General features: G+C 44.2%; 1 protein-coding gene across 1 annotated transcript in view; it reads right to left on the bottom strand.

Moving 5' to 3' along the window:
- The window catches only part of Sumf1 (sulfatase modifying factor 1), a 79,018-nt gene that overhangs the window by 38,690 nt on the left and 18,612 nt on the right, over positions 1-21,716 (bottom strand). Inside the window, exons 4-6 of the mRNA XM_052174470.1 lie at positions 9,102-9,184; positions 7,180-7,302; positions 6,316-6,430 (exon numbers count right to left, since the gene is read on the bottom strand). Of these exons, the coding sequence (XP_052030430.1) occupies positions 6,316-6,430; positions 7,180-7,302; positions 9,102-9,184 (321 nt within the window). The remainder of the gene's footprint in view (positions 1-6,315; positions 6,431-7,179; positions 7,303-9,101; positions 9,185-21,716) is intronic.

Here is a 21,716-nt window from a genome sequence, read left to right on the forward strand (position 1 = left end):
CTGTCATTAAAAAAGGAAAATGTCAGCTCATCAACCCATGCGTTTCTAACAGCAAGCCTCTGGAATGCAGCAGTCTGCAGTAAATTATACATCCACCAAGGAATCACGGCACAATTCAAAGGCAGGTCAGATAGTCCTGGATAGCACCCACAGGCCTGGAAGCAAGGTGCAGTTTATGTAAGGCAGAGGGTAAGAGGAGAAAACACACACTAAACACTAGGAAATTCAGGTCACTGGCAAGTTTCATGACTTAAAAATTTTCCCAATCAGAACTGGGGGTTTAGCTCAGTGGAGGAGCGTGTGGGGTAAGGTCCTCGCAATAAGCAGGAAGAGGGGGATATCGCAAAAAGACAAAGTCACAAATATAAAAACAAAATAAAACAAAAAAAATTGGGGGAAAAATTCTTTAAGCCTTCTTTTCAATAGACTTTTTTTTTTTTAAAAAAAATATGTTTGTAGTGTAAAAGGTTGTTATCTTCAGAGATATTTTTTCTCTTTTCATAATTCATACTTTTCCATACTGAAGAAGTAAGACTGTAAGAATGAATAAACTAACATTCATGTCTAAGTGGCTTCAGATGGTTTTACATTTCCCATGAATACGGAAGCATCTGCTGGTTGGGCAACTCAGTGCATTTTAATCCAAGTTAGGAAGCCACACTGAAAAGCAGTTCATGGAGATGAGCTGGAAAGTCAAGCGCCCTCCATGCTGTCTCCACAGTGAGCACTCACTATGGAAACAGCCTTGGCTCATTCCGAAACGCCACTGTCGCTGTCGTGTGCGGCCGGTATGGGCAGGGAGGGGCTCCGTGGAGAGGCAGTTCTCGAGTTTAATGAAGGAAGCAAAAGGAGAATGCCTCAAACTACAATCCAGCTCTAAAGAGCTGGGCAGGGAGGGCTCGCAGGCCAGCCACTGTCCAGGAGGCGGGAGGCAGGGGGATCAAGACTATCCTGGGCTACATGTTGAGTCTGAGGCCAGCCAGGGCCACAGCAGACACTCACACTCACTCTCATTCTCTTTCAATCCTGCTCTACAAGGCAGAATGGGACAGAGAAAGTATGCGGATAGGAAAGGCCACAGGGATTCCAAGGGACAACCTCCAGTGGGAGCATCTGCGCACGCTCTAGAACAGGGCTCTGCGATCCAAATACAAGAGACAAGGGGGGGGGAGGCCACGGCATAAGCTGTAAAACATGGAGGGGACAGAAAGAGTGCCCTGGACTAAGTTAGAAGGAATGAGAAGGAGAAGAGTGGGGCTGTGAGCAGAGTGGAAGTCACTACGAGCCCGAGGGAATGAGAAACTTTAACACATTCTAGAGGAAGAGCCACCTCCAGGCTTCTAGAAGGTACACACAGAGGTGCTCTCAAGAATCCGTGCTAACCTGGTAGGTACTGCTAGTCCTCAACAGGGAAGTAGCAGTGCCAATCAAAAGTTCCCCCCCCCTTTAAATAAGAGAATATCTGAAGTAAAATCTGGAGGTTAGCGCCCTCTTAGTTCCTAGTATATTATATGTGAGCATGTCAGTATGGGAAATGAAATTTTCACTGCTCAAGGTCATATGAATTAAACCAACTAATCAAAGCTTCCTCCCAGGAACCTCAGATGAAAACAAGTGGACAAGACAAATCCTTCCTGAAATGCCAATTTTCAGGCACATGAGCTGCTAAACATTAAAACCAAAATGAATTAGTGATGGTGTAACAGTGGAAGAGCAACTTTCCACTTGACCACCCAGCTCCCTGGGCTCACAGTGTGCAACACTCAGCGTCTCAAGGCAAGAGGACTGTGTTTGACGTAGCCTGGCCCTGTCTTAAAAATGAAACAACCCACTAAGTTAGCTTCCTGCCCCCGACTTCCGAGCATGATGACAACTATGGTGGTTTGTATAGCTACGGCCCCCACAGATCCATGTGTTTGAATGCTTGGCTACAGGGAATGACATATTAAGAAGTACGGTCTTATTGGAGGAGGTGTGACGATTTGAAGGAAGTATGTCACTGTGTGGGTGGACACAGATCTCCTATAGACAGGCCTCAGCCAGTGTGGAAGATAGTCTCCTCCTGCTGCCTTTGGGTCAAGATGTAGAATTCTTCTCCTTGGTACCACATCTGCCTGCGTGTTGCCACGTTCCCACCACGATGATGGACTAAACCTCTGAAACTGTAAGCCAGCTACAATTAAGTTTTGTCCTTTATAAGAGCTGTCTTGGTCATAGTGCTTTCGTCACAGCAATGGAAACCCTAACTAAGACAATGTAAAGGACAGTTCAGATCAATCCAAGGTCATTTTTGTATGCATCAATTCAACTTAAAGACACCTAACACAGATGTGGCCCATCTGAAGCCTTCCTCATCCTTGACCAAGTCTAGTTTCAGAATGGGTTCCTTCAGAGCTGGTAGTAACTGTAGCATTTTATCTTGGTAACTGTACTGTGGAGCAATGTCCTTAGGTAAGTTCTGCAGACACCTGCTGACCTCTCTGTCAAACACTAATGCCAACTATGGAAGGGCAGAGAAGGAAGGGGTTTCTGTAGCTTAGTGATAGGGTGGTCCTTAAGTTCAATTCCCAGAACCACAACAAAGGTAATAAAATAAACATCTGCAGAGAGTGCTTATCTCATGTTGATCTGTCTCTGTGTCTCTGTCTCCTTCTCTGTCTCTCTGTGTATGAGTGAGTGAGTGTGTGTGTGTGTGTGTATACCAGGACCTCTGAGCTTAATGTTGTTTACAAAGATACCCAGAAATGACTTATTATTTCTCCTCCTCCTCTTTTCAGCTCACCTAATCAAATGTACACACAATACTATGGTGGTAATCACAGGAAATATCTGTAAGTGTCCAAAGCAGCTTTATCGTGGCAGGCTTACATTATTGATCTGGTTCATTATAGCTACCACAGACTTCTTCAAACACCTGAGACAATGGTAGCTGTCACCTGTGTCTCTGGGCTGGAGTCTGCCCATCTCAAAGGACAATCCTGTTCAACAGCAGAGCATGTGGACACTTCTGCACTTTGGCCTTGCCAGCTCTCGTGTGAATGCTGTTACCATACCAACTAAGATCTACTCCATCTGAGCAATGCTCTGGATTCAGATTTTTGCAGCTGCTGTAGGTGGCACCACATGCTTTGAGGGAGACCCCTCCTGCCAAGGTCCCACTTCCTGCCAGGGTCCTTCATGTGTTCTCATCCAGAGAAGGTTGGGGATGAGTGACAGGCAGTGCTATCCATTTCAGGGCTGCCTGCACCAACAGGTGAAGCTACTGCCCTGCTCTGTAACAACTAACATCTTTTTAATTACATTTTTTGAGAGAGAGAAGTGTGTGTGTGTATGAGTGTGCCCATTCATGTAGCACAATGTGTATGTACCAGTCAGAGGACAGCTAATGAAAGTCTCTCTTCTTCTAACATACATACATCCCAGGGATCTAACTTAACTTAGATCATGATGCTAGGTGGCAAATATCTTTACCCACTGAGCATCTGACCGACCCTGACAACCAAGGCCTTTCCTGGAGTTTGGCACACACCCAGTCAGATACCACCACTGACGTATTGCTCCAGCACCACTTCTGCTAGCCAAGAAGACCCCTACAGGTCCTCAGTCCATGCCCTGCTCCTACCAAACAGCTTGGCTTCTAAGACTTCAAATGCTTTACAAACAAAACTATGTGTCTGGAAGAGGAGCAGCTATCCTGAAGGAAACTTAGGAGGAACCAGCTACCAGATGGCCTGATTTGCCTTTTCTGCCTTACTGAATAATGCATCATCTCCCATCAGTTTGTGTTGGCTTAACATATATGTAACTCACATACATGGAATTGGATGCCAATACGAAGGCATTATGTACTTATGGAGGACGAAGTATCCTCAAGCGACTTGTTTTTTAACATAGTTCTGCTCCAAATGCTGCAGCGCCAACAACAGCTCAAATGGAGTTTCAGTTTCTCTTCGATCAGGCACTCTTCACTCTTTTCCAGAATTTCTTGGTCTTTTACTCTCATTTATTTAGTTTTCAAGCTGAAACTTTCTAACTATTTGGTCACATTCCAAATAACATATCTGTGTCAAATGTATAAATACACTCTGCAAGAAGATTTTCTTGAGGAAAAAAATACAAATTTTAAGAAGGGGGAGGGAGGGAGGAAAGGAGGGAGGGAGGGAAGAGGCGACAAAGAGGGAAGGAGGGAGGGAGAGAGAGAGAGGAGGGAGAGAGAGAGGGAGGGAGGGGAGAGAGATCTTTCTAACAAACACAGGCAGTTATGGGCTATTTCTACATCATAAAATTCCGTTCTTCATTGTCTTAAGAGAAAATAGAGATGTTCTTTTCTGGTCTGAAGAATGGTATCCCTTCAGAACTCGTGCTGATACTGAGTCCTCAATTCAACAGGACTGAGAGAGTGGCCTACGGGAGGCGCTACGGAATGATTGATACCATGGGTTCTTTTACAGACAGGCTTATGGTTGAAGGGAGTGTGCTATTACTCTTCTGGCTCTGGCCGTGGAAGAATACAGCACATTTTAGTCCCTTCAAAGGGATACACAATGCCAATTTTACTAAGGCTTCCATCTTGGACTTTCTAGTTTCCAGATCTGTGAGACATGTTCTTGTTTATCAGTAACAAGTCTACGGAATTTTGTTATAGCAGCACAAATAAACTGAGATGATTTTTAAACATAGCTTCATTTTGTTGGTAAAAGCTCTATGAGAGAAGAACTCTACAGCATTAATACAAGGAAACATAACTCAGGCACCACTGAACACAATTTAGCCAAGAAAAGTTTTCTAGTCTGAGAATGTATCTCAGTGGGAGAACACATGATTAGCCGTAAGCAAGACATTGGGTTGATTCCTGGTGGAAGAGGAAGAGAAGAAGGAGAATGGAGAGACGTTTTCTAACCTTTAGCCATTGATTGATGCTGGGAATCTGTCTTTTTAAAAATCAGAGATGCTCAGTATGAATATACTAAATGTCCACTGCAGTGTTATTTAAGTAAAAAATAATCCAAATCTACAACAATCAGAGGTAAATTAGGACTTATTTATTCGACAGGTTGGTTATCCAGCCAATGGAGGGCAATGTGATCCTGATCTATGAGTGACATAAAATGTTCCCTGTGGTAAAGGGGAAGCAGTGGGATTTCAAATCATCCATCCAGAGGCCAGAGAGGCAGATGGCTGAGTGGTGAACACAGGCACTACTCTTCCAGAGGACCCAACTTCATTTTCCAGCACCAAAGTTGGGCAGCTTAAAACCAACTCTATGTAACAACTCAAGTTCTAGGGGACCCAACTTTTATCTCCTAGCCTCTGTGGACGCCTGCACATACCCTTAGACAAATAACTAAAAATAACATCTTTAAAATATTCTAAATGACTTAAAAGGAATATATACAAATATATGTGCTACATATATACCAAAGATACACATGCTGGCAACAAGGGTAGTTAGGATCATGGGATTTGGGAACAAGCCAAGCTGGGATTTGAACCAGCTGTGGTCACTTTCCCAGCTATGTAATCTGGAATAGGAGTTTACATTTCTGTGCCTCAGATTGTCACAGGGACACCCATACCCATCTTAAAGAGTTAAGTGGACATTACTAATGAGACGATCTATGCGTGATGATGGAGTCCAATGTCTGGCACACTGCAAAGACAGCACCACAACCACCATTTACCCCTAGGATGAGTGGAAGGTCAGGCACCACTGTGCTAATAGAAGTTAACCTGGGAAGTAGATTCCAGGTCCTCTCTGCTTTCTCCTCTATCCTGGAAGTCTTTTTCTAAATCTTTTATGGTGTGCATTATATAATCGTAGAAAAATGCACCCTAAAGGAGACATCTGATGAGTTCCTGCATTTGCCAATCTTGATGGTGGATAATGTATGAAGTACAGTGTCAGTCAGAGAGCAAATGGTGCCTTTCACCCACACATACACATGTACACACAATATATATTTGGCCATGTTCAAGCCACACTGTGTGTGGAACCAGGAGACAACTCATGAGATTTGCTCTCTCCTCCCACTATAAAGGTTCTAGGTGACAAGTTGGGTCAGCATACTTGCTTTCAAGTACCTCTCCCCACTGATGAATTTCTCTGGCGCTGGCTTTGTGTTCTTAAGAGGGGGATTCCTGTAGCTCAAGCTAGCCTAGACCTCACTATGTAGACAACCTGAAAGTCTGATCCTCCTGCCTCAACCTCTAGACGCTGGTGTCACAGGCATGTACGGCAGACCTGGATCGTTCGCCCCAGCACCAGTGCCTCAGCGCCCAGGGGCAGAGCCCTTCTCTAGAAGTCTGCTTACTCACGGGTGCAGTTCCTTGGAAGCCATCCTCGCCAGTGTTGGTCACAGGAAACTTGCCCTGCCAAATGTTGGCATAATGCTGTCCTTTGGGCTGCAGTTTGTTGCCCCAGGGGAAAAGCCTGTGAGGAGAGACCCAGGCATCAGCATGGCGCACAGGCTTCTGGACTGCAGTCAAGGGAGAGGATGCAGTGGGAGAGAACAAACAATGCACGCTTGTCCTGGGTGAACTGTTTCTTTAAAAGATACACTTGTAAACATAACTTTCAATTGGGACTTTTAGATATTTCCACATAACAACTCAACAAGCTTACAAAACTTCAGTCTCTCCTCACTACTGAGAAGGCCTGAAATAAATGATATGACTGAAAGAAGCCTTCTAGAAATCTGAGAAATGAGGCTTCACTCTGGACTTATATGGCAACATGAGCAGGCATGGCACACCACACTTTTTTTTTAAGCTCTGTCTATTTTAAGGAGCTTTTCCTAGAAGATGTGACCCAAACATGAGTTTTCTGTCTTATGGCTGTAGAAGCAGAGAATACCATGGCTTCAGAAGACAGCTAAAATAAGAAAATGCTAAATGCAGGGCAGCCTGCCAGGCAGCTCCGAGGAGGGATACACAGGAGCGGTGTGCGGCCAGAGCTCACTCTGGAACTACAGAGTCCGTCTGGCCCCATACCTGGCTTTAGGAACTGTAAAGAGTTCGTGTCACCAAAGCACCTCACAAGGAAGAAGAAAAGCCAGCTGTTATTAATCACCTTCCTGACCACAGCAAGTTCCAGAGAGCTAAAGAGAAGAGGGAGAGGGGAGCAGAGGAAAAAGGGGTGGAAGCACAGTGTGGACAAGGCAGGCCTTGCGGTGTGAGTACCTGTTCTGCAGGCCTCCCCTGCAGCTGTATTCCCACTCTGCCTCAGTGGGCAACCTCTTCCCGGCCCATGTGCAGTAGGCCACAGCATCATTCCAGGAGACATGGAGAACCGGATGATTTGACCTGGAGAAGAGCAAGTCCAGTTAAAAGAGACAACGGCCTGAACAGAAAGCAGGCAGTAGATTCAGAAAGTGACCATAGTCACCCACCATCTGATCATGATATCAAAGCCTAGCTGTGACACGCCTGTCCTCTCCAGTGGGGAGTTCTGAAGTCTTAGACGCCCAGATGGGTCAGAGCTTGTCTGCACTCAGGCGTCTTTTCACTTTGCAGCCTTGGATGTGCACAGATTCCATGGGGATGGCAGGCACAGGGAAGCTCTGCCCCGGTTGGCTCAGCTGCTGAGTTATCAGCAGCCGCTTCCGGCTCCTTTGGCATTTTGCACAATGGTTAGGGCACCTTAGAGCCTCCAGTGACTATCACAGCAGAGATGTAAGGCCCACAGAGGCTTAGCTTATAGTCCGTACATCCCTCAGAGCTCCATGCACAGTAGCCCGAACTTCGTTGGGCCTACATTATAGTTTTGACGTCCACTCCCTTACACGTCTGTAGGTGCCTAAAAGACATTCTACATGCCTAACTCTTATCTCAGCCTGTTTCCAGATACCTAGCCTTTAACTTTGCATGTTTCTGCTATTCTACTAAGGGTCAGCTAGCACCATCTGCCTCTCACCAGAAGCTGCTCCTGAGAGGATGGAGGACGCCACTGGAGCTGAAATCACCACTCACTTTTAGGTAGATGGGCCGACCTAAGTCCTCTTGCATCTCTGAATTCCTATAGGAGCTTCATTAATTTGCTCAACAAATGTTCCTGAGTAGCTCTGAGTCTAGTGCATAAAATTTAAAAGTATATTCCAGTTTGTGGGTGAGCCCAATCATAGAACAGATGGCTGTGGGTTCAAGTCTTAGCACCACAAATTGAAAATGCAGTCTCCTTTGGGTTTTCCTTCTACTAGCTTGACAATCAACTTTGAATCTGGAAAAGAAGTAAATCTGGGAGCTAGAGACCCAGTTCACCCCAGATCCTCAAGGATCCTACAACTTTCTGCCTCACTGTCTATTCTAGCACAGAGGAAGCCAGTTCACACCTTGAAAAGTTTTGTATCTATCAAGGGCCTGTACCGCTAGAACTGAAGTTCATATATATATATAAATATATATATATACTCCCTGCTCCCTGATTTTAAGGGGAATAATCTTGAATGTGATTAAAAGCAAAGGCCTAAAGCCCTGTCTGAAAAATGGGGCTAGGCGAGCTGCTCCCCAGCTGTTGGAAGTCAACATTCATGATGTCTGACATACATGAAATCCCCCTTCATCCCCAGGGTTTACTGTGCATCTCTATTTTTGCTTAAGATAATTACCTCCTTGCCACCCTAGAGACCTGCTGCTGCTCTGGTTTTTGTTTTGCTTTGTTTTTTGTTTTAGTCAGATTGTGGCTTCTAAGTATGTCAGTCCAGGACTAAAAAGCACAAGGATACTATAACCAAGGCCACCTGGCAGAACACAATGACTTAGCCATAAGAGACAGTCCTCCACATAAAGACTCATTCATAGATAGACTGTTATGAGTAAACGTGTCATGACATTTGTGATAGCCTGTCCAAAGCAAGGAAATCTGTGAGGAGGAACTCTGACAAGCCAAATGAAGCAGGAAACAGTCCATTTCTTCAAAGCCTTCTGTGAGTAGGCACTGTGACTAGGACTTCATATACATTATTTCCCATCATCTCCTTGCCTTCCCAAGAGTGGCTGATTATACTTGCCATTCATTTCACATATGAAGATAGCTGCTGAGTTCTGCAAGAGCACAGAAATTGTCATCGGAATGAATCATATCAGCTGGGCACGGCCAGACTCACCTGTGCAGAATGGTGGAGTCTGGGCCCTCGGGGTGTCTCCAGTTAGCACCCTTGACAGGTAACCACCATGGAGCAGCTGCAACCTCAAAGCAACCAAAGACAGGCCTCTGTCAGCTACTGTAACCCAAGAACTACACCGGACTCATACACACAGCCAAATAATAAATAAAAATCGTATATAGGGTCATGAGGTCTATTTGGGTTCTAAAATATATGCCTTTATAGAGTATTAGGACCACAGACTTACATGTGACCACATAGTCAAACAAAAAAACTATTAATTCATACAAGTCTATTTAAGTGATACACAGATGCAGGGATTTTCTAAGGCTGTCCTGCCCATTAATCCTCTACAATCCGTGACAAGTGGAAAGTGAGGTATTATCTCCATCTTAAAAGATGGGGAAACAGTTCTTCTTCACACATGAGGTTGAAGGTTATCCAAAGTGGCCAGAGATCAAGTGGAATGCAGAAGAAAAATAAGAACCTATGTTTAAGAGATCATGGTTCAATCTGCAGCTCAGCATTCATGATGTCTGACAGACCTTCCTCTGCTGAACAGGATCTCAAGCCAGCCTCAACTAACCCAGAAAGTAGGGGACCAAATCAGGCAAGACTGAAATACATAGGAAACTGTTACTAGAACCTTAGCCACTTTGGGGGTTTCTGTTAATCATGCTCAGTTCTGGGGGTAAGGAGGGAACCCTGCCCAGTGACTGGTTAGCACCTGAAGCTTTGATGACAATCAAAAGTAGTTTTGAATTGTGGCTCTGCTGTTCACAGTATACCCCTCTCCGGGGCTGCTTGTTCATTTGTAGATCATCAGCAATGATGAAGAATTGTAACACAAAGGACTTAAGGCTCTGACCTTAACAACTTAGGGTAATGACTGAGCAGGCAGTAGGGGAAAGGAACCAGGTTCACTGAGCATGGCCCTATGACAAGCAGTCACAAGGAGAGCCACAAAAAAAAAAAAAAAAAAAAAAAAAATCAATCATTGCTGCTAATACTGAAGAACAGAAACATGGGAATGATTCTTCTAGCATAGACTCAAATTTGGCCCCATGCCAACTGTATTCTCAACACACTGCATCCCTATGAGCTGGTGGGGTGGAAGTGACAGGGACTATGTCCCTGCTGACAATGACAGCTGTCACTGCGAACGCCAAGACTACCCTCATCCATTTTTTTCCACATTAACACAATCAAAACATTTAAGATATCTCTACAACAACCTGATGGAAAAAGACATTTGGTTTAAACACTTCAATAGAAAAGGCATTTTGTCCTTCAACATGACTGACTGCAAGGCATTAGATTTCACAGCATGCAGGAGCTGAGAGCATGGCCTTCATCTACAGCTAATCTGGGTTTGTTCTGTCTGGTGCCAATGGCAGGTAATTCGCTCAGTGTCAGGGAAGATGTGCACAGAAAGCTCAAGTCATCCCACTTCTGGACTGCGGGAAAATAAAGACTCAACCTGCCCAACTCCACGCCCAGCACTATCCATGAAGATTCCAGCTCTTAAATAAAAAAAGAAAAAACAGAATATTAAATCTGGATGGTAGATACGGGACTGCCTTCATTCTTTTTTTTTCATGACATTTTGTATTTTGAAATATTTCTTCCACCTTTAGCAATGAAAACAAATAGACAATCTGTTTGTATCCATTCTGCCCACTAATGAGCATTTAGACATTTCTAGTTTGGAGCCGTAATAAACAGCAGTTTGGATCTTCTTCAAAGAGCTTGTAGCATTGGGTGCTGCCCGTGCCTACTCACTCTCCATTGTGAAAGCCTTCAGTTATCCATATGCCCGTCTTCCGAAGAGACACGAAATGCCAGCTCAGGAGGAAGCTCCTCTAGCTCCCCACCCTTGAGAGGAGAACATCCACAAGGCTGAGCTCTTCAGAGAAGACCGATGGGCTGCACAGCAGGGCTCAGCAGTCCTTTCATCATCCCTAACGCTACACTGAATTCAACTGCCAAGTCCCACTGGGGCAGGGCAGACCAACAGGAAAAAATAAAAAGATGTGTCAAAGGAAAGAAGCATCCCTTCTCTAGGAGTCTACTTTGCCTTTCTTGCTGAGTCAAAAACAGAAAACAAACAAAAAGTCCACAACTGATATTGTCAAAACTCCCTCTAGGGCCAATGGAGGTTCTAAAGATATGGTAAACAAAAAAGCTAAAAGCTACAAATGAACTCTGCTTGCCTGGGCCAGAACACTGAAGCATTAGGTCTTACCACAGTCTCAGCCTTCCTCATCTCTACATCGAAACTGGTAAAACTACCTTACAGGTTTTTTTGGGGGTTTTTTTGTTGTTTTTTTTTTTTGTTTTTTTGTTTTGTTTTGTTTTGTTTTGAGACAGGGTTTCTCTGTATAGTCCTGGCTGTCCTGGAACTCACTCTGTAGACCAGGCTGGCCTCGAACTCTGTCTGCCTCTGCCTCCCAAGTGCTGGGATTAAAGGCGTGTACCACCACCGCCTGGCCCTACCTTACAGTTTTTAAAAGAAAAGTCTTTCCAAAAAATAAGTAATCCAATTCATACATTTTTGCTTCAATTTAAACTGTTATAAATGACTTCTGTTGTGGACTGTAACTTAGAAAGCCACAGGACCATACACACCCAGAGGAGAGCCAGGCACGACTGTGCAACACCCTGCACGGGGTCTCGGTGTTGTGTACTGTCCTTTTCCCAGATGACGTACTGTCTAATACTTAATGAGCTCACTTTACTCTGGCTCATCCTGAAATTCTTTTCTGCAGTGTAATCCAGGATCTGGCTTTACCAGGTGGGGGTCCCTAATGCAGAAGAAAATGCCTCAGGCTGGGGGCGGTGTTGGGCTACTATGTCACCAGAAATTACCAGAGTGCAGTTTAAGATGGTATATGGACCATCTCCAGAATGAACCCTTGTACCCAGACAACCTCCTCACACACGTCAGGCCAAGGTTCCTGACTTCCCTCCCCACCCTTTCTCGGCTTTACACTTTTTTCCTTTCTGCAGTGTCACATTAACTCTAGCACGACACCCAAAACGAACCACTGGTTGACAAGTTTTAAGGTAAAGGAGATATGCAGTGATCAGGTTCACTGAGGTCTACCGAGAAACAAAAGAACTCATCAAACAGGGCATAAGGAGGGGACACAGGGACCTGGGACACAGGACCACAGACTCCTCTTCAGTTCGAAACAGCAAGCTCTGAATGCAAAGGCCTATGTAGACTATACAGAACACAAGCAAGGAATGCAAGGATACGTACAGACTACAAGAACTTCTAAATAAAAACTACAAAATCACCCAGTTGTCCTGCAGGTAGCTAGCAAAATTGACTTTAACATGGAAATATATCATGTACTGTTATAAAGGGTATATATATATATATATATATATATATATATATATATGGTTATAGAGTGTAGGTCTAACTTTGTTTCCATAAAAGATTGGCCTAATAATGTATGCTAGTAGAGCTAGAAATAATTAAAAAAAAATCCTGAGACTATGCATACACTTAACGAGAGGGAAGGACCAAGAGTCAAATGAGCATGCGTGACAAAACCAGTTTTATCAGCCCGGCACTCTGGACATTCTTTACACCAGACAACTCTGTCTTGGTCAGGGCCTCCTGAGTGACACAAGGTAGAAAATGAAGCTGCACTTCTGGCCTCTACCCACAAGACCCCAGTTTTATCTCAACTGTGGCATACAACAAATGAATCTAGGTATTGCCTTGTGTTCCTCCAAAGAGCAAATCGTCTGCTATAGTAACAACCAGGAGGACTATTAGTCATTTTAAATGTTAACACATATTTCACATTGGCACAGCAATAGAAGCACCTGACATGCTACAAGACATCTCAGGCTCTCTGTACTCTCCAGCCCCCAGTTTACTTATCTGCAGACATAAAAATTCCCCCATGTTTACCCCTCACCAGCTGTCTAGCCACTCACCTGGGCAGCTCAAGAGAGCTGGTCCCAGGGGCTCAGGTGCTAGGGAGCTGGCAGATGACCAGCTTAGCCACCACACAGGCCCAAACCCAGGGCTCTCAGTTATCCAACCCAGCATCTGCCCATCTATGAGCTGTTAGAGCATGTGACCATCCGTTCCTACAGAAGCGAAGGTGCAGGATACAGGACACAGGGCGGCAGGATTCCCAAGATGAGTCGACGTGAGGATCCAGATTGACGGTGTAGCAGAAGGCAGAGACCCTGAACCAGACCGATGACTCATTCAAATAAACATTTGCAAGTAAAGCTGTTTGGGCAAAAGGGTATAATATGCGACACACCATGACATACTGCAGCTTCCACAGCAAGATTTTTTGGGGGGAGGTTGAGGGTATTTTTGTTTGTTTTTCAACTTTTAATTTTTAATTTTTGTTTTCTTTCAACAGGGAGGCTGCAAGAGCAGAGGGCAGACATAGAGGGACTGGGAGTTGAGAGGAATAGGGGTACATGATGTGAAATTCCACACAAAAAAAATCAGTAAGAAGTTATTTTTCCTAGGGTTGTCATAAGGATTATATAACAAAATACACACAAAGCATTTGAATGAGGGGTCCAAATAACCCACGTTAGTTACCAGTCTTCTTATCATTTATTCATGTTACTTCATGTTACAAAATTGCAGTAAGCTTGTACAGAGCACATATTCCAGTTAGTAAAACCTCCCATCAATAGCTCTTCAGTCAGTCTGTGCCTCATCCACCCATCAGATCACCCTTCCAAAATATGGGCAGGCTGTGGGGAAGGCCCAAGGGGTATAAAGTCAAGGAACAGCATGTGTCATACCAGAGCATTCCCAAGAAGAGTACACAATGGCAGTCTTTCACCACAGTTTTGCATGGAGAACCATCTACACATACGGCAACCTGTCCCTCCACCGAAGACGCACTATGGAGGAGGCGAACAGGAAATGCCCTCCCAACTAGACAATGTCACAACACACATAAGGACAGCAGTGACATGCAGTGGGGGAGACTGACTGTGGTCACCACTGTGATGGTCAGATGCACAAAGTCCCCAAACGACACAAGAAATTAAAGTCACCCCATAATAACTGGGATGAGATCAAGCACAGCCTTGTTCATCCTGGCCAACTTGCTCTGCACCAGTCTGAATATTTTCTGATTAAATTCATGGCGTACTCCATCCAGTGTCACCAGATAACTTCTTCTTGAAAATATCAGTTGCTTTTTTAAGATGTTTTTAAAATGTATATATAGTCTGTGGGGGCCAGCGGAGGACATCAGATCCCTGAGACTGGTGTTACAGATAGTTGTAAGCTTACATGTGGGTGCTGGGAATTGAACCTGGGTCCTCTGGAACACAAACCAGTGCTCTTATCCAGCAGTACCAGCCTTTAGTCCCAAATGTCAGAGTTATTAATTTAATGTTTTAAGAAACTTTTCCTTGACTTTCTAGCTCTGTCTTGAAAACAAAGCTATGCTACACTTTTATGAACAAAAACATTCAGAAAGTTATCCAGAACCATACTGCAAACGACCCTACCCGAGCACTGGCCTTTACTGGGTGTTTTGTTTACTGAGGAGAAGCTGCAATGTTGGACAGGCTGGCATAAAAGCACAAAAATCACATCGTCCTAAAACAAGAAAGTGTTGGATGTAGTTGTCCACCTACACGTTGCCTGCTCAACCAAGACACCCTGAAGTTACAGCACAGCTTTATATTTGAGGGAAAGGACTTTAAACATGACCTATTTCTATTCAGCCATTTCCATAGCAACTGCCTTGGGTTTAAGTCAAAACAGCTGTGCCAGCCTGCCAGTGACCAATGGCAGTATAAACAGTGATGTGAGTCTCATCCCCCCTTGGGAAATGGACTTCAGCGAGCACAGACATGGTTTCCACCTTTCTCCTAAGACATAGGCAGAACTGTAGTAAGAACTTTAAAAGGGGAGAAATGGAGAGACAGCAAATGTACCTTTATTCTTGCCAAGGGTGGGAAGTGACGCTTCGTATGCACACACAGCCCAGAATAAAATCCACATGGAAGACACAATACTGTGTAATTATGCATATTCAAGTCTAAAGATGTCAGGATCACAATTTTACAACTGCTTTCTCAAAAACTAAATGCAATTAGATGAGCAGATTAAAAAGACAGAGGTTTCTTAAGATGCAGTATAAACATGACAGCTATCCTTACAAAAACAGAAAAGGAAAATTTCTCAACTGGCACCAGTGAACAATGAGCAATTACAGACCTATTCAGATTCACAAAGTATAAATAAAACAGAAGGAGAATCTAACAACTGGAAGAATAAAACAGAATGGAGATCATAGTGATGAAATATCTCTGGCTTCAGCAATCTGTATATATGCTGAACATCAGAACAAGTCTCTAATAAAGGGTGGAAGCAAAACCATCAGCACAACAGGAAGGTCAGATGCATGACTTCTGATTAATCCTAGGTCAGATACCTTGAAGACTTCATAGACTGCATGCAAGAGAACAATACTTGCCTTTTCAAACAGGACACAAGTATGTAAAAAATATAGGGTGAAACTAAAAAAGTTTGCTTCAGTTCTTACTGAAATACCCCGTACTGGAACATTAACCTCACAATTAGCACACATCACATTTCAGGTCTTCACAGGAAGAATAGAAACCCTGGCAGGATGGAGCATTACAGGCAATCTGTAAGAACAACTCAAGGGATACATGCATCCATGCATCCAATGGTAGCTGGCACTTGACTGATTTTACTCAGTTTCAGTTGAGATGTAGACAGACACAGGGAATGGTGCTGATTTGGGTGATTGCTTAAAAAGAATAATTAAAAAAAAATTAAAAAAAAAACTTTACTTTTGACAGCGGGTACAAATAGGTGAACGCATGTCCCCTCTTTAAACAATGTGACAGAACTCATCAACAGTCTGTATAACATGCACACCCAGCAAGTAGCCTGACACTTACATATGCCAGCATGTTGTGGTCTGAATGAGAACGACCTCCTGGGTACATACGCTTGAAGGTCTGATCCCTGGTTTGTGTGTGGAACTACTTAGAAAAGATGAGGAGGTGTGGCCTGGTGGGAGGAGCTTGGTGAAGGAAGCCAACTCCATTCACAGCTCTCTGCCTCCTACTTGCAAAAACAAAAAACATTAAGATCTCAGCTACTGCTCCAGGGCCCTGACCACCCTGCCATCCTGCCGCCCTGCTCCCTATTATGATGATCATGAACCGACCTCTGAAACTCTAGGCCCCAACAAACTCTATCTTTTATAAGTAGAATCAGTCTCAGTGTCTTACCACAGCAGCAGAAGAGTAACTATGACTACAACTCAGAAATTACCTCCACGTGGAGAGCTGTAGTGAGAATTCTGGAATTTTGGTTTCTTTAAGAACTTCAGCCAGCTGCTGATAGTTTCTATGATCGGTGACCTTTAGAATTCTGAAAACTTTTCAGAGAATATGAAAAATGCTAGGGCCTGATAGGTGGGGTAGGTAGTTGCTGATCGTTCAGGGGGGTTAGTTAAGGTTTGTTAGTAGTCATGGTCAAAGAAGAAACAAGAAATTAGATTCAGATCTCTCTCTCTCTCTCTCTCTCTCTCTCTCTCTCTCTCTCTCTCTCTCTCTCTCTCTCTCCCTCCCTCCCTCCCTCCCTTCCCTGCTTTCTCATCTATCTAGTGATGGGTAAACCTGGAATGATAAAGGGTGGGAAAAAGAAGCCCCCACAAAGCAGCAAAGCCCGGCTACAGAGGGCTGTGCACAACTCCACGGTAGAGTACATATATGGTGCATGTACTGCTCCACCTTCAAACATCAACCCTGAAAAATGAGCAGATACGGAAAAGACTGCTTGGAGGATAGTGTGAAAATTCCATCCACTGAAATATCATCTCTCTCACTCTTGTTCTTGTGCTCTTTCACAGTCCTGACCGATCCAGGGACATATATGTGCACTACCACTGAGATATATCCTCTACCCATTTTTTTTTAAAAAATAGGGCATTGCTATATAGCTCAGGCTGGCTTTGAACTTGTAATCCTGCCTATGCCTCCTGAATGCTGGGGTTACAGATGTGGATCAGCCCATTGTAAATTCTTATTTGCATATACACATTTCTTTTTTCTTTTCTTTCTTATTTATTTATTTATTCATTCATTCATTTATTAGAGGGGTGGTTTCTTGAGATAGGGTTTCTCTGTATAGCCCTGGCTCTCCTGGAACTCATACTGTAGGCCAGGCTACCTTCAACCTCCAGAGATCCACCTACCTCTGTCTCCTGAGTATTGGCATTAAAGGCATTCACCTGGCACATATGAGGTCTTATTCTGTAATCTACCTTGCTTCTATAAGGGAATTAATGATATAAAGACCAACATTCAGTTGGGCGACTGAGGTTATACTCATTCTTTTCCTTGATCCAAACAGCCTTACAAGACCTATGCCTTGAAAATAAATGCAAGTGCACTTTACACAGGCACTGCCCCCCCCCCCACTTACCTCGTGCACCCTTATCCTATCTGGCACCTTAACCAGGTTGGAGGAAAGCGATTGTGCCCTGCTATCCTATTTCACTGCGTTCTCCCCTTCCAGGGTTATCACAGTTTTCTTCCTGAGCCCATGCCACACACTGACTCCTGAGTCAAGCAAACAACTATTCTTTTCAATACAGCACAAATGACACAATTACTTTATCTTATCCAATCATCTAGCCTTAGACGTTCCTTTCCAAATAACTCTGGCGCTCTGAACCCGCCTCAACCCTGATCACCAAACCAGCATCTCAAACCAAAGAAGAGCTGACTTTGCAGCCTGAGAGATAAACAGGTCATACCAGGTCTGAAGCCTGCCCTTCCGAGAACTAAATGCTCTACCCCAACACCTGAAGGATAAGCTTTCATTCTGCCAGATACATAACAACTACTATCTTAGTCAGGGTTTCTATTCCTGCACAACATTATGACCAAGAAGCAAGTTGGGGAGGAAAGGGTTTATTGAGCTTACACTTCCACATTGCAGTTCATCACTAAAGGAAGTCAGGACTGGAACTCAAGCAGGTCAGGAAGCAGGAGCTGATGCAGGAGAGATGTTACTTACTGGCTTGCTTCCCCTGGCTTGCTCAGCCTGCTCTCTTATAGAACCCAAGAGCACCAGCCCAAAGGTGGTACCACCCACAAGGGGCCCTCCCCCTTGATCACTAATTGAGAAAGTGCTCCACAGCTGGATCTCATGGAGGCACTTCCCCAACTGAAGCTCCTTTCTCTGTGATAACTCCAGCCTGTGTCAAGTTGACACACAAAACGAGCCAGTACAATTGATCCCTTGTCAACTTGACACACAAACATATCACTATTAAGCCTCAACCCTTACTTTCTTATTCATCCCCAAGATCTAAAGTACTTTAAAAGTCCCACAGTCTTTACATATTAAAAGTTCAAGCACCTTAAAATATCTAATATCTTTAAAATTCAAAGTCTTTTAACTGTGGCCTCCACTAAAGTACTTTCTTCCTTCAAGAGGGAAACATATCAGGGCACAGTCACAACCAAAAGCAAAACTCAAACTCCAATGGTTCAATGTCTGGGATCCAACTCACAATCTTTCGGGCTCCTCCAAGGGCTTGGGTCACTTCTCCAGCTCTGCCCTTTGTAACACACAGCTTGTCTTCTAGGCTCCAGCTGCCTGTACTCCACTGCTGCTGCTGTTCTTGGTGGTCATGGTATGGTACTGGCATCTCCAAAACACTGCTGACTTCTACTGTAATTAGGCTTCACCAATAGCCTCTCATAGGCTCTCATCATGGTGACAAGCCTCTGCTCCTATGCAGGACCCCTTCAAGTCCTGGGCCATCAATTGCAACTGAGGCTGCACCTTCACCAATGGCCTTGTGTGGCCTCTCATTGTGCCAAGAGCCTCAGCTGCTCTTCACGACCCCTTCATGCCTTCAAAACCAGTACCATCTGGGTGACTCTTACACAGTACCAAGTCCAGCCACAGCACAAAATACAACTGTGGCTATCTCTGGAACACACTCTCTGTGCTCTCAGAAAACACTTCCAAGAAGATTTCATCTCAGTGATGCTGGTCTCTTCTTAATCACCACTAGTTTCTTAGCTTCAGCTAACCAGCATCAATAGTCCCAGTAATACAAAGGTTTGCTTTAGTGGTTCTGGTATCTTGTTACTCACAGCTGATTCTTCAGCCCCAGCTAACCAAAAACCACAGAATCTTCACAATCAAAACACGGCCACTGTAAGAGTCTTTAATCTTCCCTCTGACATTCCATAAGCTAGGCCTCCATCTTTTGCACTGTTCTTAACATTGTCTTCCAAGCTCCTACAGAACTTTCCACCAAACTCTTAATATTCTAATGGCTTTTCTAGCTCAAAGTTCCAAAGTCCTTCCACAGTCCTCCCCAAAACATGGTCAGGTTGTCACAGGAATACCCCACTATGCTGGTACCAATTTATCTTAGTCAGGGTTTCTATTCCTGAACAAACATCATGACCAAGAAGCAAGTTGGGGAGGAAAGGGTTTATTGAGCTTACACTTCCACATTGCAGTTCATCACTAAAGGAAGTCAGGACTGAACTCAAGCAGGTCAGGAAGCAGGAGCTGATGCAGAGGCCATGGAGGGATGTTTCTTACTGGCTTGCTTTCCCTGGCTTGCTCAGCCTGCTCTCTTATAGAACCCAAGAGCACCAGCCCAAAGGTGGTACCATCCACAAGGGACCCTCCCACTTGATCACTAATTGAGAAAATGCCCTAAAGCTGGATCTCATGGAGGCACTTCCCCAACTGAAGCTCCTTTCTCTGTGATAACTCCAGACCGTGTCAAGTTAACACACAAAACTAGCCAGTACAACTACTTATTAAGTGACAGTCATTGTACTAGAGACCCAGTAGTAAATTACACAATGTAAAGTGAGGCATGACGGTGCACACTTTTAACCCCAGCCTGGGGAAACAGAGTCAAGCACATCTCTGAGTTTGAAGCTAGCCTGGCCTACAGAGTGAGTTCCAGGACAGCCAGGGCTACACAGAGAAACCCTATGACAAAACAAAACAAAACAAAGCAAAAACAAAAACAAATAAATAGCCCTCCGATGCATTCACCCCATCTTCTGGAGAGAACCCTAGTAAGGTAAACATTCATGAAATACAGGAACCCGTATGACGATAAATGAGCCGAGCAGCACAGAAGGCGCCAGAAACCACGGAGCACCTAGCAGACAGGGAGCACATCGCCCTGGGATGAGGGAGAAGGAAGGTGTCCACGGACCTCCCAGAGGAAGCTCCCCTGATATCTGACCAAAGAGACAACGGTGGGCAGTCAGATCAGGTGGCCACAATAGGCCTCTAACAAATGCTCTACCTGCTCCTAAGATCAGTTTCTCCTCACTAGCGAGGGTCCACTAAAATATTCTTTCACACCCAGACTTTTCAGGATCAAAAACGGTGGGAAATTCCTCAAAGAGATGACAAGCATTTCTAGAAAGCACAGAGAAACAATTTGAGAAAATCAACTAATACTGGAAGGAACTGTAGGCTCCTGTGAGTGCGTGTCAGGAGCCCCCACAGGAAGAGTGAAAGCGTTCAACTCTTATCCCACAAACTCTTGACACCGACCCACCATGGTTCCCTCCCAGCACAGCATCTCAAAGCAAGCAGAAACCACCTCCCCATAGCAGAGTAACACTAGGGAGAAAGAGGAAGAAGGAGCTAAGCAAACTACCTAAACTACCTCCTTCTAAAACTTAAAAAGCATCCATAATGAGCAACAGAAATGATTCCGGCTCAAGTGCAACACTGTTACTATAAGGAAAAACAGAGATAGAGAAACAGGACGGAAATCAGTGCAAGGTGGATGCATCCTTTCCCCAGAGTTACAACAAAATATGGATGCTGGGTAATGTTTAAAGAAAACTAGTTTGGATTGGGAGTGCAGTTCAGTGACTACCATATAGAAAGCCCATTCCCTGTCATCACAAATGGAAACAAAAAAAGGATGATTACATAGCTAATGAGTCCATTCATGAAAGTATATATAGAGGCCAGAGGTCAGGTGTCTTCCCCATTTGCTTACCATCTTTTTTCAGATAGAGTGTCTAAGTGGCCTGGGGCTTACCAACAGCACCCGGAATCCTTCTGCCTGTTTCCCCAGTTCTGGGGTTATAGTCATGTACTACAGAAGCCAGCCTTTTCTCACGGGGTCTGGGAATCAAGTTCACATCTTCATGTTCTCAGACAGGCATCTTACTGCGTGGGCCATCTCTCCAGCCCAGGCGTGCCCTTTTATACAAAGCTTATAAGATCAGTAATTCCTTCAGTAAGCTGTGACCCCAGTGACCTAATTACCTCCTAATACTGAAAGTTAAAGTGTATCTCAATAGTCTACTTAAAGGCTACCACTTCTCCACATTACCATGTTGAAACTAATCTAGTACAACCACATCTAAACATGGCATAATAATAGAGAATAATTGTGTGCCACATACGTACACACATGCACACATACACACACCTACATACCCACAACATGATGTTGCAAAATGAGGTAGTCATAAAATTATAGGCAAAAGTGTAGGTTATTAATTCATAAACACACATACATGCCAAAGTCAATAAAGAAGTAG

Source organism: Apodemus sylvaticus, chromosome 2 (genome assembly GCF_947179515.1).
Source record: "Apodemus sylvaticus chromosome 2, mApoSyl1.1, whole genome shotgun sequence".
NCBI lineage: Eukaryota > Metazoa > Chordata > Mammalia > Rodentia > Muridae > Apodemus > Apodemus sylvaticus.